General features: G+C 43.8%; 1 protein-coding gene across 1 annotated transcript in view; it reads left to right on the top strand.

Moving 5' to 3' along the window:
• The window catches only part of ttc27 (tetratricopeptide repeat domain 27), a 126,810-nt gene that overhangs the window by 80,196 nt on the left and 27,958 nt on the right, over positions 1-18,656 (top strand). The window contains exons 10-12 of the mRNA XM_071379541.1: positions 4,867-4,980; positions 15,036-15,131; positions 17,825-17,947. Of these exons, the coding sequence (XP_071235642.1) occupies positions 4,867-4,980; positions 15,036-15,131; positions 17,825-17,947 (333 nt within the window). The remainder of the gene's footprint in view (positions 1-4,866; positions 4,981-15,035; positions 15,132-17,824; positions 17,948-18,656) is intronic.

Below are 18,656 nucleotides of genomic sequence, written 5' to 3' on the forward strand. Positions count from 1 at the left end.
TCAGTTCATCTTTCAATCACCCACGTGGGTATATGCTCCTAAAAACCAATGAGTAGATGGGAGAGGTGGGACTTGCAGCGCGTCAAAAATAGAACGTGGACATTCGTTGACGCACGCGAGCAGTTTGGATGAAATGATTAAATACCATGTATGTGTACGCTTGTGCATGTAATGCGAGCGCTGTGGTCAGCATGTTAGGGTGGAGATATGAGCATTTCGTCATATTTAGATCTCTGGTGTAAATGGGAAGGTGCACAGCAGGAGCTAACGAGAATAGCTCAAATAGATATGAGAACAAGCGGACATAAACCCTCGTAAAAATACAGAACCTCGATTCTGCGATACAAGCATTTGGAATATCACGCAAAAACATACATTAGAATTATTCAAATTAATTAGGTATCACCCAGCCCTACAGAAACCCGTGGGAGTTATCATGTTAGGGGCCAGGGCTGGAAATAGGATTGTTAGATAAGTTAGTCAAACAACCCAGACAGTGTTTTTCTTATATCTACATAGATGTGGCAGCCTGACTTGTTACATGACGTAACTCAGTAAAGACTGTCTACAGTGAAATCATGGCTGGGACCTGGGGTAGGATCGGGTTTGCTGTGTTCTGCCAAATGCCGATCTCCAATCTGTCCTCTGCCGCCCACTGAGGGCTTCTGGGAAGGGTTTCGGGAAGTGGTTGAACTGGAAGTGTTGCCATAGTGACATGGATACGATGTGAGTGGAGGCGGGAACGATGTGGGAGGAGGGTGACTACATCTTAAATTGTTGTTTCTCTGGCCCCGTAGGAGGAAGTCACTTTGTGATAATCGTCTCGCAACTTGGCACGGAAGTTGAGGGGGAAAAGAGAGGAGAGGCTTCCCATGGGGGTTCTGTTCTAACTATCGTCGTTAAGGCATTCACTATACCCCTGTCTGTACACCACCATACTGATGGTGCTATTATTGTATTTCTTACCTTCTTTCCATACATCATACTGCTGTACTGTTCAACCCATGGGCTCTGGTGTTATGTCTAGTGGAAGGTGGGGTATCTTGCCTTGTTTTTCTATCCCAGGCCTCAGCAATAGTTTGCTTCTAATTTGGCTGATTTCGATCAGGTCTCATGTTCTGACATGGCGCAGAGGCCAGACACTGTATAGCCAGGGGAAAACACATGTTGACTCTGCTCAGAGGAAGTGAGCTTGTGAGAGACAAAATATCAATTTGCTTTGCGGCTAAATATGTCACACAATGTTCCTGTGTGGAACTTTACTGATCTGCTCCTTCCCTAATGGGTTATTATTATACTGAACAAAAATATAAACGCAACAATTTCAAAGATTTTTTACTGAGTTACAGTTCATGTAAGGAAGTCAGTAAATTGAAATAAATTCATTAGGTGCTAATCTTTGGATATCTCATGACTGGGAAAACAGATATGCATCCGGTAGTCACAGATACCTTAAAAAAAGACAGGGGCGTGGATCAGTAAACCAGTCAGTATCTGATTTCACCAACATTTGCCTCATGCAGCGCGACATCTCCTTCGCATAGAGTTGATTGTGGCCTGTGGAATGTTGTCCCACTCCTCTTCAATGGCTGTGCGAAGTTGCTGACTATTTGCGCAGACTGGAACACGCTGTCGTACACATTGATCCAGAGCATCCCACACATGCTCAATGGCTGACATGTCTGAGTATGCAGGCCATGGAAGAACTGTGACATTTTCAGCTTCCAGGAATTTTGTACAGATCCTTGCAGTATGGGGCCGTGCATTATCATGCTGAAACATGAGGTGATGGCGGTGGGTGACTGGCACGACAATGGGCATCAGGATCTCGTCACAGTATCTGTGTCCATTCAAATTGCCATTAATAAAATGCATTTGTGTTCGTTGTCCGTTGCTTATGCCTGCCCATACCATAACCCCACCATGGGGCATTCTGTTCAAAATGTTGACCACAGCAAACCGCTCGCCCACACGATGCCATGCACATGGTCTATGAGGCCGGTTGGACGAACTGCCAAATTTTCTAAAACACCGTAGGAGGTGGCTTACGGTAGAGAAATTAACATTGAATTCTCCTGCAAGAGGTCTGGTGGACATTCCTGCAATCAGAATGCCAATTGCACGCTCCTTTAAAACTTGAGACATCTGTGGCATTGTGTTGTGTGACAAAACTGGGCATTTTATTGTCCCCAGCACAAGGTGCGCCTGTGTAATGATCATGCTGTTTAATCAGCTTCTTGATATGCCACTCCTGTCAGATGGATGGATTATTTTGGCAAAGGAGAATGCTCACTAACAGGGATTTAAACAAATTTGTGCACCAAATTTGAGCGAAATAAGCTTTTTGTGCATATGAAACATTTCTGGGATCTTTTATTTCACATCACTTTACGTGTTGCGTTTTTGTAGAGTTGAGCACTGAATTTTGAATGTTCTCAAAATAGTTACCCTTGAAATAGCCAAGCAAAGACATAGGAATATATTGGAAAAGCAACAAACCCTTACCAGCTTTCTCTTTTATTATCTTTTCATCTCTAACTTGTGCTCCTCTTGGCATCCTTCCTAAACTCTTTGTCTTGAGTCTCACAAAGGTCCCAGCTAGGAGAGGGAGGACAGGACTCTAATAATATAGACATGTCAAAACTCCCCAGGAAGCAGAAATCAATGCCAAAACATATTTTTTTTGTTTTTTTGTTTTTTATTGAATTGGTCAATTTGTTCCCCATATGAGGTTTTGTTACCAGCGATTAGTATTCGATATTTCATATACACGACCTCCCTATAAACCAAACTACATTTATAGCGCTCTGAGAAGATGGTGTTCTCACCTCCTGCCTCACTGGTCCCTAAGAAGAGGGCCCCTTCCCTGAGGGACATGTGCAAACACTACCCTCTGAGGTTCCAGTGGGCTTCAATGTTCTGTATGGGATACACCCAAACTGTCTGCCAGCTCCCTTCCCATCCCTCCTCTACTGGGTAGAGGGGAACATTGGCTGGGCAAACATCACCCGGGACCTGCTCTCTAAATTTAAACACCACCTCCTGCTCGCCACTGGCGGTGACACATTCCTACTGCATGCGTCTCCTACACAGTGCAGTATGGAACCAAGTCCATCTGTTTTTAGGTCAAACATAATTTTATTTTTTTGTTGTCTTTGTTGGTATTTGGGTCTATTTACAATGTACAGTAGATGTTGACCTGTATTCAAAGTTATTACACAGTTAGCTATTCAGATACCGTTCAATACAGATTTCCTGTAGATGTTGTTACAGCCCAATCCAAATCTTTATTTAGTAACATACCGGTATAATGTGAAAGGTCAAGTAATGTTGAAATGCCCGCTCACCCACTGCCTCCCTGGTCTGTCCTTTGGTAGACAGACAACCTCAGTCCTGTGAGACAAGATGTACTGCCGCTGTAGCAGGAAGGGGTCGCCACTGACTCCACAGTAAGTAATGTGCTTCCTGCCCCAGACAGGAAGTGGGACTCACTTCGCACCAAACCTCCGTCCTTGCTCACACCAAACAGACTCCCGTGGACCAGAGGGGTATACTATGTACCGGGTTTGACGAGTTAGTGAGGTAACTTTGGTCAACTCAGGATAACCGGTCATACGAAAGTGACTCACCTTTTAGACAGGTCAATTTCTATGGCAACGAATCCTTCAGAATTAATAACTGTGCTAACTCCATTTATCCTGAATGAAGTGTCTAAGCCATGAGTTGAGGACCAATGAAATCTGATACCCACCCTCTTGCAAAGGTTGTTATACTTTATTTGAGCAAGACAATTGATGAAATATTTTATTAATCTTTTTTTTTGTGTAAAATTATATATTTAAAAAAAAATGCATATCATATGACACATTTGGTAATGACTGCATTTGCTTTCCAAAATGTACATTTTTCACGCGATTGTATTTAGAAATTTGAACCTGAATGGCAGTTCCCATTCAGTCAAGACTGGCAGCCATTGCTAGTGTAACCATGAGTTTAACAGTCAAATTGCCAGGGTAAGAGTTTCCAAAACCCTTCGATGGGTTCTATGTATATGGCCACAGCGCAACAAGCTGTTCAACAGATAGAAGGTGCAATAGGCGTGGGGAAAAAGGTGCTCGTGCATTGATAAGCACACCGAAGACGGCATTGAAAAGTAATACAATTAAAAAAGACGGCACTTCTAAAATTCAATTTCACACCATAGCCTGCAGAATTTGCAAGATAACCGTTCATTGATTTTGATTTAGGCACAAATAGAAATGTTGCACTGACTTGCCTGTGGATTGCTGTTTCAGCATTGTGTCAATAGAGTTTGGCACAGTTACAAGCCTGCTAGAGTTAGCGGCAGGCGGACAAGTAATATCCACCATCGTAGTACGGATGAAGCTTGACCTGGAATGTGAAGCTAACTGTAGCTGGCTAGCTTTATAAAACTCTGAGTAGTATCTAGCTTGCTTTGTGGTATACCACTCTGGTTGGAGTGAGAGGGCCTAATCAGGTTTACCTGCTCTAATCTGCTGGGTTTCCTGTACCTGCCTTTATTCCCATGGGAAGTCCTAGTGATGTTATAAGAGCGTCCTAATTTACTGGTTCTTATGCTTTGGTCAGAGATTACAGTAGATTACTGTTTTTGAGAAACAAACTATGTAAAAGGCTAATTTTAAAATTCCAGGAAGAATGTTGAAGATGTCAAACACATAGCTACATATTTCCAACTTTTTCATGTATTCCTATGTGTGTGCCATCACTATCTGAGAGACCGGACTATCCCTTTAATCTGAGATTGAGGTTCCTAAAAGTCCATGATGAAATGAAAGTGTCTTGAATCTCCATGTCCTTACTGGTCTTTCTTCCCTCTCCCTGCAGTGCATATTGTCTCAGCCCAAGTTCTGGGCGGTGGAGGTGACAGCACTGTGTCTAAGGACCAAGCTGGAGAAGGGCAGCTCTCGGCGGGTGGAGAGGGCCATGATGCAGACACAGGTAAGAGAGATGTGGGGTCACACAAGGTAGGGTTCAACGAGATACTCTATGCCACACTCATGGTGAACGTCACTATTGGAAGCTCACATCTCAAGTCTCAGGTACTGTACAGTCGTGGCTAAAAGTTTTGAGAATGACTCAAATATACATTTTCACAAAGTTTGCTGCTTCAGTGTCTTTAGATATTTTTTTTCAGATGTTACTATGGAATACTGAAGTATAATTACAAGCATTTCATAAGTGTCAAAGGCTTTTATTGACAATTACATGAAGTTGATGCAAAGAGTCAATATTTGCAGTGTTGACCCTTTTTCAAGACCTCTGCAATCCACCCTGGCATGCTGTCAATTAACTTCTGGGCCACATCCTGACTGATGGCAGCCCATTATTGCATAATCAATGCTTGGAGTTTGTCAGAATTTGTGGGTTTTTGTTTGTCCACCCGCCTCTTGAGGATTGACCACAAGTTCTCAATGGGATTAAGGTCTGGGGGGGTTTCCTGGCCATGGACCCAAAATATCTATGTTTTGTTCCCCGAGCCACTTAGTTGTCACTTTTGCCTTATGGCACGGTGCTCCATCATGCTGGAAAAGGCATTGTTCGTCACTAAACTGTTCCTGGATGGTTGGGAGAAGTTGCTCTCTGAGGATGTTGGTACCATTCTTTATTCATGGATGTGTTTTTAGGCACAATTGTGAGTGAGCCCACTCCCTTGGCTGAGAAGTAACCCCACACATGGATGGTCTCAGGATGCTTTACTGTTGGCATGACACAGGACTGATGGTAGCGCTCACCTCGTCTTCTCCGGACAAGCTTTTTTCCGGATGCACCAAACAATCGGAAAGGGGATTCATCAGAGAAAATGACTTTACCCCAGTCCTCAGCAGTCCAATCCCTGTACCTTTTGCAGAATATCAGTCTGTCACTGATGTTTTTCCTGGAGAGAAGTGGCTTCTTTGCTGCCCTTCTTGACACCAGGCCATCCTCCAAAAGTCTTCGCCTCACTGTGCTGTGCGTGCAGATGCACTCACACCTGCCTGCTGCCATTCCTGGGCAAGCTCTGTACTGGTGGTGCCCCGATCCCGCAGCTGAATCAACTTTAGGAGACGGTCCTGGCGCTTGCTGGACTTTCTTGGGCACCCTGAAGCCTTTTTCACAACAATTGAACCGCTCTCCTTGAAGTTCTTGATGATCCGATAAATGGTTGATTTAGGTGCAATCTTACTGGCAGCAATATCCTTGCCTGTGAAGCCCTTTTTGTGCAAGGCAATGATGACGGCACGTGTTTCCTTGCAGGTAACTATGATTGACAGAGGAAGAACAATGATTCCAAGCACCACCCCCTTTTGAAGCTTCCAGTCTGTTATTCGAACTCAATCAGCATGACAGAGTGATCTCCAGCCTTGTCCTCGTCAACACTCACACCTGTGTTAACGAGAGAATCACTGACATGATGTCAGCTGGTCCTTTTGTGGCAGGGCTGAAATACAGTGGAAATGTTTTTGGGGATTCAGTTCATTTGCATGGCAAAGAGGAACTTTGCAATTAATTGCAATTCATCTGATCACTCTCCATAACATTCTGGGGTATATGCAAATTGCAATCATACAAACTGAGGCAGCAGACTTTGAAAATTAATATTTGTGTCATTCTCAAAACTTTTGGCCATGACTGTACATAAATACACAGAATAAGGCTATATTATTGGTTAGGCCAGTAATGCTGGTCCTCTTGAAGTGAAGGCACTTGCACTTAGTGTTATACTAAGTGCAATGAATTTTGCTTACGGGCAAAATTCGATCAATTCCAAACCTGGATTTACATGATCTGCTACACATGTCTTGCTATATGTCACATCATTAGCACAACAGTCTGCAAGCAGAAATAAGCTGCATGCCCTCTGAAATCCACCCAGCCAAACTCTTTAAATCAGTATTTCCACAGTGAGCTATCTGTGAAAGCAGAGGGGACATGTGGATAACTTAGCGGAGGATAGACATACTCCCCCTGTGCAGGATGTTTGTCATGGGTGTCTCTGTGAAACCAGCCCCCCTCTTCCCCCTCACCGTCAAAGTAGAGAGGGACTGGCAACCTGGGAATCTACAGCCTCTGCTCCCTGTGATAACATAGTAAACTGAGCGAGAGCTTGCTTCTGTTGTGATGGTCTGTGTAGGAGGATGGGGTGAGGTTTAGACATACTATGGTACCATTCACAAGAACACAAGTCCTTTATGTTTCCACAGAGCTTTTCACAGCTGAAGTGCAGACAATCTCTCTCACACACATACTTATACTTGCCCATGCACAGAGGTATGATTTAGGAATAATTTATACTCGGGGTTGCTTCAAACTGTGCTGGGATGACATTATGGTGTGTGTACTCGTTGCTCTCTCCAGCCCCAGTGAGCTGTCAGTCGTAGACAGACGAGGTCAAAGTCATAAAGCAGGAGGTTGGGGCCTGGGACATGACGGTCTGACGTCGGGTATAGAACAGGACACTCTCTTAAAGAAGCCAGACACTGTACAGCTGCTCCATGGTTTTGTGACATAGAGCAAAGAGAAAAAGTCTGGTTTCAATCTCTCTAGCTTGCCCTCCTCAAATGTTTGCACACGGAGCTCTGCAGTCTTATCCCAAACCTGATTTGACAGACAGCGCCTGGAGGGGGGCCGAAATGGCTGAGGGGGTCCTTCAGGGGGAGCCGTGTGACAGGCAGGGTTGGTTCAAGTCATCTAGAGGGGTGGGGGAGGCTCATGGGGAGGACGGGAGCCACCCATCTGTCCATCACAGTGCGAGGAAGACATCAAGCACCAACTGATCCCACCGTCTGACACTAACCCCATCGCCACCCTGTCCCATTCCTCTGTGAGACAGACATGCTCAATCACCGTTTCCCCCAGAACGCCAAAGAGAACCGCATCAGAGCGAGGATTGACAGGCGGCTCACACTCACCGATGACTGAGAGTTGGAGGAATTGAGAAAAGAAAAAGCTTGCCCTCTGCTTAGTTTCAAATTCTTTCTCCCTCAAGTCAATGTGTTTTGACTTCTAATCTCCTTGGCTTCTGAAAGAAACAAAGGGGGAAAAGGGGAGGAAATATGTCATGTGTTGAGTTGTTTCATGTCATTTTTTGGGGGGGGTTGAGGCTGCTATTTTGATATGAGAGGTTCCTTGTTTACTAATTCCATTACAGACAGATTTGGGGGACATCATTGTTTTTTTACTTGGCTGCTAGATATTGTTCTCGTGAAGGTATAAATACTATCAAAGAGGCTTGTAGACAACAAGCACAGGTTCTTTACCAGGCTACCTTCTATTCTTATTATTCCAATCAACTTCTTCATTGTTATTATTAAGGCAATAGTGGTGTAAATAATAGGATATAAAACACCATCAGGTACTGTCATTTCCTTGGCATGCCATAATTAGGTGTTTTTGTTTTCAGAAAGGTCATTGGGTATAACGCAAACTGGGCTGCTGTTTCTGATTAAGGAAATCAATAGCTAAGCCAACACCAGTAGTGAGTAGTTTATGACATACTGTACAGTGCATTTGGAAACTATTCAGACCATTGACTTTTTCCACGTTTTGTTATGTTACAGCCTTATGCTTTAAATTGATTATATACAACATTTTCCTAATCAATCTACACTCAATACCCCATAATGGCAAAGTGAAAACAGGTTTTTAGAAATTTATTACAAATAGAAAACAGATACCTTATTTTCCTAAGTATTCAGACCCTTTGCTATGAGACTTGAAATTGAGCTCAGGTGCATCCTGTTTCCATTGATCATCCTTGAGATGTTTCTATGACTTGATTGGAGTCCACCTGTGGTCAATTCAATTGATTGGACATGATTTGGAAAGGCACACACCTGTCTATATAAAGTCCCACAGTTGACAGTGCATGTCAGAGCAAAAACCAAGCTATGAGATCGAAGGAATTGTCTGTAGAGCTCCGAGACAGGATTGTGTCGAGGCAAAGATCTGGGGAAAGGTACCAAAACATCTGCAGCATTGAAGGTCCCCAAGAACAGTGGCCTCCATCATTCTTAAATGGAAGAAGTTCAGAACCATCAAGACTCTTCCCAGAGCTGGCCGCTCGGCCAAACTGAGCAATCGGGGGAGAAGGGCCTTGGTCAGGAAGGTGACCAAGAACCCGATGGTCACTCTGACAGAGCTCCAGAGTTCCTCTGTGGAGATGGGAGAACCTTCCAGAAGGACAACTATCGCTGCAGCACTCCACCAATCAGTACTTTATGGTAGAGGGGGCAGACGGAAGCCACTCCTCAATAAAAGGCACATGACAGCCCCCTTGGAGCTTGCCAAAAGGCACCTGAAGGACTCTGATCTTGATGAAACCAAGATTGAACTCTGGCCTGAACGCCAAGCGTCACGTCTGGAGGAAATCTGGCACCATCCCTACTGTGAAGCATGGTGGTGGCAGTATCATGCTGTGGGGTTGTTTTTCAGCGGCAGTTGACTGGGAGACTAGTCAGGATCGAGGGAAAGATGAATGGCGCAAAGTACAGAGATCCTTGATGAAAAGCTGATCCAGAGCGCTCAGGACCTCAGATTGGGGCGAAGATTCACCTTCCAACAGGACATTGACCCTAAGCACACAGCCAAGACAACGCAGGAGTGGCTTTCGGGACAAGTCTCTGAGTTTCCTTGAGTGGCCCAGCCAGAGCCCGGAATTGAACACAATCGAACATCTCTGGAGAGACCTGAAAATAGCTGTACAGCGACACTGCTTATCCAACCTGACAGAGTTTGAGGAAATACAGGTGTGCCAAGCTTGTAGTGTCATACCCAAGAAGACTCGAGGCTGTAATCGCTGCCAAATGTGCTTCAAAGTACTGAGTAAAGGGTCTGAATACTTACATAAATGTGATATTTTATTTTTTATACATTTGAAAACATTTCAAAAGTTTTTCTTTGTCATTAGGGGGTATTGTGTGTAGATTGATGAGGGAAAAAACAATTTATTCAATTTTAGAATAAGACTGTAACGTGACAATGTGTGAAAAGTCAAGGGATCTGAATACTTTCCGAATGCACTGTATGTAGCTGGAGAACAATTCTAGCAATTGACCCTTCACTAAGCCCTGCCCCCCTTGATTACTGTTGCAACCTCGGACAACATTTTCCCGGGAAGCCTAATTCCCCATTCAACCACTTGCAAAATCCCTCACAGTGATCTCAAACTGTGTTTCTAATACACAATGAAATTAAACTAATCAGGAAACTATTGGGAATGTTGTGGTGGACTGTCATTACAATTGGTTCATCAAATTGTTTGTACTGAATTCAGAGACACTGAATGGCTCGATTCACTGTCAGTATGGATTCAAAGTTATAATAAGCACTTTTAGAGCTAACTAGTGCTCTCAAATCATATCCTGATGTCGACGGGAGATGGGAGTTGTATTCATTAAATTGCTAACTTAGCTAGCTAACATTTTGAGAAAAGTAATATGAAGTAGCTTTTTATTTATTTATTTTTAACCAGGAAAAGCCCATTGAGAACCAGAGTCTCTCTTTCAAGGGAGACCTGGCCAAGAAGGCAGCAACAATCAATACATTACAGAATTATAACATACTACAATACAACATTATCCAGCCTAAAAAAATGCATTTACACTCCTCCGTCTCCCATCAATATTTTAAATTCATTCAGTGGCGCTAACATATCTAGATGAAGCATGGATTGTAAGATTATTCCATGCGTCTGGTGCACAAGAAGAGAATGCAGTTTTGCCTAATACTGTGAATGTCCTGGGGACTTTAAGTAGCAACCACCTAGCAGACCGGGTATGGTAACTGCTGGTGGCGAAGGAGACCAGACTACAGCTTGCTAGCGTTAGCAACATTTGGTGGTCAATGAGCTAACCTAGCAAACAATGTAACAAAAGTATTGGCTCTGAATTTCAGAAATCACAGTAGCAAGTTCTCCTGGTACGCTGTTCAATTTAGCAATTCAAATAATTTATTGCCATAGCCATCACTGGGTTTCATGCAATTTAAACATGAGCTTGTCTGAGGTGTCAGACTCGACAACAGTTGCTATCCGCTGTGATTGGTTGCTCTAAATTCTGGGGCAGTGCTTAGCGAAGGGTCAATTGTCCTTAGTTAAACAGCTTACATTTTTGGAACTTAGCAGAAAATGTATGACACATACAGTTGAAGTCGGAAGTTTACATACACCTTAGCCAAATACATTTAACTCAGTTTTTCACAATTTCTGACATTTAATCCTAGTAAAAATTCCCTGTCTTAGGTCAGTTAGGATCACCACTTTATTTAAAAAATCTGAAATTATATATTTCAGCATTTCTTTCTTTCATCACATTCCCAGTGAGTCAGAAGTTTACATACACTCAATTAGTATTTGGTAGCATTGCCTTTAAATTGTTTAACTTGGGTGGAACGTTATGGGTAGCCTTCCACAAGCTTCTCACAATAAGTTGAGTGAATTTTGCCCTATTCCTCCTGACAGAGCTGGTGTAACTGAGTCAGGTTTGTAGGCCTCCTTGCTCGCACACGCTTTTTTAGTTCTGCCCAAAAATTATCTATGGGATTGAGGTCAGGGCTTTGTGATGGCCACTCCAATACCTTGACTTTGTTGTCCTTAAGCCATTTTGCCACAACTTTGGAAGTATGCTTGGGGTCATTGTCCATTTGCGACCAAGCTTTAACTTCCTGACTGATGTCTTGAGATGTTGCGTCAATATATCCACATCATTTTCCTGCCTCATGATGCCATCTATTTTGTGAAGTGCACCAGTCCCTCCTGCAGCAAAGCACCCCCACAACATGATGCTGCCACCCCCCGTGCTTCACGGTTGGGATGGTGTTCTTCGGCTTGCAAGCCTCCCCCTTTTTCCTACAAATATAACAATGGTCATTATGGCCAAACAGTTCTATTTTTGTTTCATCAGACAAGAGGAAATTTCTCCAAAAAGTACGATCTTTGTCACCAGGTGCAGTTGCAAATCGTGGTCTGGCTTTTTTATGGCGGTTTTGGAGCAGTGGCTTCTTCCTTGCTGAGTGGCCTTTCAGGTTATGTCGATATAGGACTCGTTTTACTGTGGATATAGATACTTTTGCACCCGTTTCCTCCAGCATCTTCACAGGTCCTTTTCTGTTCTGGGATTGATTTTGCTCTTTTTGCATCAAAGTACGTTCATCTGTAGGAGACAGAACGCGTCTCCTTCCTGAGCATTATGACGGCTGCGTTGTCCCATGGTGTTTATACTTGCATACTATTGTTTGTACAGATGAACGTGGTACCTTCAGGCATTTGGAAATTGCTCCCAAGGATGAACCAGACTTGTGGAGGTCTAAAACAAATTCTGGGGTCTTGGCTGATTTCTTTTGATTTTCCCATGATGTCAAGCAAAGAGGCACTGAGTTTGAAGGTAGGCCTTGCAATGCATCCACAGGTACACCTCCAATTGACTCATATTATATTATGTCAATTACCCTATCAGAAGCTTCTAAAGCCATTGCATAATTTTCTGGAATTTTTCAAGCTGTTTAAAGGCACAGTCAACTTAGTGTATGTAAACTTCTGACCCACTGGAATTGTGATACAGTGAATTATAAGAGAAATAATCTGTCTGTAAACAATTGTTGTAAAAATTACTTGTGTCATGCACAAAGTGGATGTCCTAAACGACTTGCCAAAACAATAGTTTGTTATTAAGATATTTGTGGAGTGGTTGAAAAACGAGTTTTAATGACTCCAACCTAAGTGTATGTAAACTTCCGACTTCAACTGTAAATGGCTCTCCAGATATGGTACGTTTTGTTCAATCCTAACATGGGTATCAAAAGTGTACTGGTCTTATTCTGATTGCAAACTTCATATTTCTGCAACCTGTCAGATGGGATGTTTTCCTTCCTTGTGCAGTTGTATAGAATCAATATTTTATGGTTTTCTCATTCAATATACTTTAACCATCTGCTATAATTGTGTTCACAGAGCAACTTGGAACTCAGTTCAGTGAATCGGGATGTTTTTACTCACCAATCTCCCCCACCTCCTCTCATCTTCTCTGAACTACTGTGGCTCTCTCTCTGTAGGGCCTCTGGTCTACCAGAGTTCATCAAATGCTAACCGCTGTTTGTGCTTTGAATATATACACTGGCCGTGGAGAAACACAATTTATTAGTCATCTGCAGTCTGCTTTCAAACAAACCTTGCTTGCCATTAAGGGAAACCGATTCCCCCAAAAATTCATTTTTTATTCTGTACAATTTAACAAGGATATTTAACATTCACTACGTCCCCACGCACAGCCTTTTATCAGCAATAAGTCAATTTGTTGGAGACACCTTTATGGTGGGAAAATATGCATATTGTTTTTATGCGCGTTTTAGAATATTTGCATGTCGCCAATTGGATGGAGTCCTAGCTGTTTTTTTTGCAACAGCCCTGTAAGTCACTTGGATGTGCAACCCTTTCAATCTTAGAAACTATTTGTGGGGAGGGTACAAAAGTCCTCAGGAATTTATAAAGGACAGAACCCAACTGCAGGCATTATCAAATTAGAGCACCATTAAGCAAGCAAAAATGGCATTTTATCAAGGTCTAGTTGGTTTTGTGCACTGTTTCACTTTAACAAAAGAGAGCATTTACATCTACCTGGAAGACTGAACGTTTGCACTCAAACACAAGCGTAAAGGCTGTTTGTTTTGGCATGAATAGACAGCCCTATTATATTCCTCATTCTGGTGAATTCTTACAGCTCTTGCACTTGCTGTGTGCCAGCTCCCACTCTGCAGGCTACCTGTTTTGACACACTGCATCACTCACAGATTTACTCCTAATGGTTTACTGGGCATTCTCATTCGTTGACAAGGTTTGTTTAGATGTTACCGATTTCCAGAGAGGAACTGCTGTTGCTTGTTGACAGGATTTAGATATTGGTAAAGACAACTTCCCCAACCAACCATTAAACTGACAGAGACAAAAGATGAACATTGATGACAATCATGTGGGCAGAGTAGAAATGGTCTTTGAGGGAGCGAGATCAGTATTCATCTGAAGCAGTCTGTTTGACATCAACACTTTATGACCGGGCATTGGATTTGTCTTTGAGTTTAAAATGTAAGGAAAGCTTTTTATCCCCCCCGCCTCCCTGATTGTGTTGGCGTCTGTCTATTTGTTAGTGTTTTTGCTTGTCTCGTTCTGCGTTTTGTCCGAGTATGTGTGTCTAGGTGTCTGTTTCTGTCTGGCCTTGTTACCAGAAAATGGAATCACTGTGACTCACTCTCTGTATTTTCTCCATCCCAAACTGTAAAATATGTCCTGTTACACTCTTACCCATTTTCCTCTTAATTTCCTATGCAATGAGGCCAATCACATCCGAGCTGCCAAACTCCATCCACTGTTTATAATTAACTTTATCCTGGGTGGTCGGGATCCAAATCTCATTACAGGAAACTGGGCCCTGTCCAAGTCCCACAGATAACACCACCCAACCCAGCCATAACGACAGGACTCAGTCCTAGTCTGGGATTTGCTGTTAGGTTGAGGTTTATGAGCCATGGTATTGGATCATTGTTGTTAGACATAACTGTGAGTCAAGCCCAATTTTAGGCACAGACAAATGTCTCCTCTCAGATAGCAAGCAGAATGTGAGTTGTTGCTCTGCATGACGGCCCGCTGATAAAATGAGACTGAGAATGAGACAATAACAATTGGATAGCATCCAGCAGTGGCTCATTTGCTGTGACTGTGAGAGTTGTTTCCTGTTTATACCTTGTCTTCCTGGATGCCCTCAACCAGTGTTCATTGAGTACCTAACAACCCGTACAACACAGATTGAGACAAAACACAGAACTCAACCAGATATCAGGGTTGGACACTGTCAATCAATGGGCTTTTAGACCTGTTGCACTCACATCTCAATCAGTACATTTTCAATTTGCTCGTGACTTGCCTTACCAGCTTTGCAGTTTAAATCTGTCATTTTGGGGGTTTAGTAATGAGGCTTTGCCTGGGTATGACTCTCTCGTTGATGCTGGATGTCTTTCCTCTCTTCCAGACTATAGTGGATTACTTTGAGGAGAAGAGCTGTCCTGTGACGGAGCGTCTGAAACTCTTCTACTGCTGCCAAGCTCCTCCCAGATGGGCTGTCCAGGTAACACCCCATCATTACCCCGTCACTGCTGATTGGGTTTCTGATTTATGAATTGGTTTCGCTCCACTGTGATTGTGAACTTCATTTTAAGGGCCGACTCACTGTAACTGAAGTACCACACAGAGCAATGTCTTCCATCAAAGCTTTGACTTATGACTTGACCCATTGGAAGTCATGGTCATGATTAAACAATTATTTACATCAGGGTTATATGAGTGAACACTAATTCAGGAGAAATGGATGGGACCCATCCACTTCGCCAACTCTCTTTGAACTCCCACACCTTTGACGGTAGTCCGAGACTTGAAGAAGGATGCAGCCCTTGCTTTGTGACTGTCCTCTCGACCTCCTGCACGAGGTCCACTACCGCGTTGTCCCCAGAGGAGTCTCATCTATCACCATATGTCTGGTTATATGTGATTTAGTGCGTTAGAGCCTTGATCTAATCTGGACACTTGGCATTCAGACAATATATCTGTCAGGCTGAAGCTCCCTGTTAGCGCCGTCTGCTTTCAAGCCAAAGGCCACCTAATGGTGCAGGATGGCCACTAAAACAGTACGTCTTTGTCCTCCAACTACCAGACAGTTGGTGCCCCTCAGGGTAGAAGCTGCATCAACCTGGTAGTCTTTATATGGTGTTACATGTAAGGCTTGTCTGTTTTTCTCGCTCTGTGTATATATTCCGGGAGATGAAGAGTGAGTGATTAGCCTTTTTGTTATTCTGTATTTGTAGCAAGCAGAAAGATGGCTTGTTGGCCATGGATGTGTTTATTTCTGTTGTTGTAGCACCTCTCTTGGCCCAGTCAGTTTCTCCTTCCTTGTATCAGGTAAGGTGTTTTGAACGGTGTAATTTGCTCACATTTTCCCTTCACATTTCTGTGAAGGGAGTAGTACACAGCGTTGTACGAGATCTTCAGTTTCTTGGCAATTTCTCTCATGGAATAGCCTTTATTTCTCAGAACAAGAATAGACTGAGAACATGAACAATGTCTACACTGTGTTTCTGATCAATTTGATGTTATTGTAATGGACAAAAAACAAGGACATTTTTAAGTGACCCCAAACTTTTGAACGGTAGTGTATATTTAAAGGCACAGGACTAGTCAACAGATGAGGGAGAAGAGTGGAGATGGTGAGATAGCTAGGGAGAAAGGGAGCGAGAGATTGTGGGGTTGTAAGAAAAGGAGGGAGGAAGAGATATGACAAAGAGGAGGTAGAGAGATTGAGAGGGAGGGCGTGTAAAATACAGGGAAAGAGAGAAATCAGTGGGGCAGGATACATCGCCCAGGCTTCATGTAATAATGGCAAACAGCAATAAAACTGGAATTGAAGGCACCCTATTGCCGCCTGGGGAATTGAAAGTGCAAGCAAGGCAGAGAATCGTGTGGGCTGTGGTGATGTGTTTTTCCTTAGCGAGAGGCGTGCCCGGCATGTAACGATGGCCGTGTCTGCGCACAGAGAAGCTGTGTGGGGAGAGGAGGGACAGGAAGATGGGTTGAGATATAGCACATATTTTAAGATTTGCTTACAGAATTAATAAATCCCCATATAATTCAACTGTGTCTTGTCTGTCTCAGCACTTCCTGCTTTCAGGGAGATTCTGAAACCACAATATCAGGAGTTTTCCTGGAAACGGGTAAAGAGGCACAAATGGCATGTGCGCTGCCGTGTGTCCTATTAGTCTAAAAGTCTGCCGTTTGCCATTGGTGTCACGTCCTGGCTCTCCATGTCTCCCTGGTCACGTGATTAGGGTGGTTCACGAGTGGAGTTGTGGGACGGATGTAAATTCTGATTTATGAGGTCGATCATCCCAGTGGGACGTGATATGTCACCCCTGAGACGGGATGGGGAGGCGATCACAGGAGAGGACGAGAGGTGATAAAACCCAGAAACCTAGGATTTAGTCTGTGACAAGACAGGCTGTGCTCCAGGTTCAGCTCCCACTCTTTAAGTGGACCGAGAGACAGGGTTTGGGTACAAGGTTAGGGCCTATGTTGCCTTGTGTGAAGATGACAAGATAATGGAAATAGATGTGAGGTCATAATAGTGGAGATGGAGAGATAAAAGGTGAAGACACTACCCTGGGTGAAGACACTACCCTGGGTGAAGACACTACCCTGGGTGAAGACACTACCCCGGGTGAAGACACTACCCCGGGTGAAGACACTACCCCGGGTGAAGACACTACCCCGGGTGAAGACACTACCCCGGGTGAAGACACTACCCCGCATATGACACCACAGCTTGGAATGAATAATGAATACAACTGGTGTGTGTCTGCGTGTGTAGTTAAGAACAGGCCTGTGGTAGTATTATTATTTTCACAATAATCAGGAAGATGGCTGCAGCTTAAATACTGCTAAACGGCAGTACATATTTGCACCCTTGAATACAGCAGCTAGGGAAGACCAACTCTCCCAAGCATCCAGTGACAAAAAACAAGACTTTTATTGTTCTGAATGTGATAGAGGCCATTACCTCCAGAAACAGAGCTGTGATGGTTCGTGGAGTGTATGCATATGCAGTGTTTCCCCCAGGATTTATTTCAGCGGTGGCAGAGCTAGGAGTGGGTTTTCCTGCAGGGGGCTGCGGATGGGGTCTTCCTGGGGCATACGTCAACATGATATATATATTTTTTACTGTTTAAATATGAAATTACTTATCCCATGTCTGAACCTCTCTCACATTTACAGAAGCAGCTCGCCAGCCTGCTGACAGACCTGGGCTGCACCAGCTCAGCCCTGCTAATCTACGAGAAACTGGAGCTGTGGGAGGACGCTGTCATCTGCCTGGAGAGGATGGGCCAGCATGGCAAGGTACAACACAGCCATTACAACCACCAGAAAAACTGTGACTGCCGTTCTCAGGGACAATGCAATACCCATTGCTTTACACAACAGACAAGGTTATTTTCGTACTTAACATGGGCACCACACAAACACACTCAGAGAGAAGCTCATCTTGCACCCACTGGAAGAACAGTGAATATCGCCACTATCACCCTATTGACTAGCTATCTCGCTGTACTCCCTCCACCTCTCCGTCTGTCTGTCTGTGGTGCGCACCTGTTTATGCACTCGTTTGTGTTCTCTGGCGTTCCAGCTGTCAGACACATTAGTCCCAGGGAGATCTGGCTCTGTTTCCCTGGTGTTGTTATTAACCTGTCTGCCCCCCAGGGCCCCCTGGGAAACACACTTCCAGATAGACAGAAATATGGCGTGTTTGGGTTGGATCACGCTCTCACAGAGCCCCCCCGTCCCTCAGTCAATGTCCTCTTGGTGGCGCTGATTGAATGTTCACTTTGGTCTCTTAATGGTGGAACACCAGGAGTTGGAAGTACAGGTCACAAGGGCAGCCAACAGCAACCAATGGCATTGGTTTTAGAGTCTGATTCCCACAGTGCGGCAGAGAATAAAGAATCAAAGATTTGGACGTATGGCAGCTGTTTGTTTTTGTTGGTCCTTCTTTTTGATAGCGGATCGTTTCCAATTTTTTTGGTGCGGAAAAGTCTCAATGTTTACACAG

Source organism: Salvelinus alpinus, chromosome 32, assembly GCF_045679555.1.
Source record: "Salvelinus alpinus chromosome 32, SLU_Salpinus.1, whole genome shotgun sequence".
In the NCBI taxonomy this organism is placed as follows: domain Eukaryota; kingdom Metazoa; phylum Chordata; class Actinopteri; order Salmoniformes; family Salmonidae; genus Salvelinus; species Salvelinus alpinus.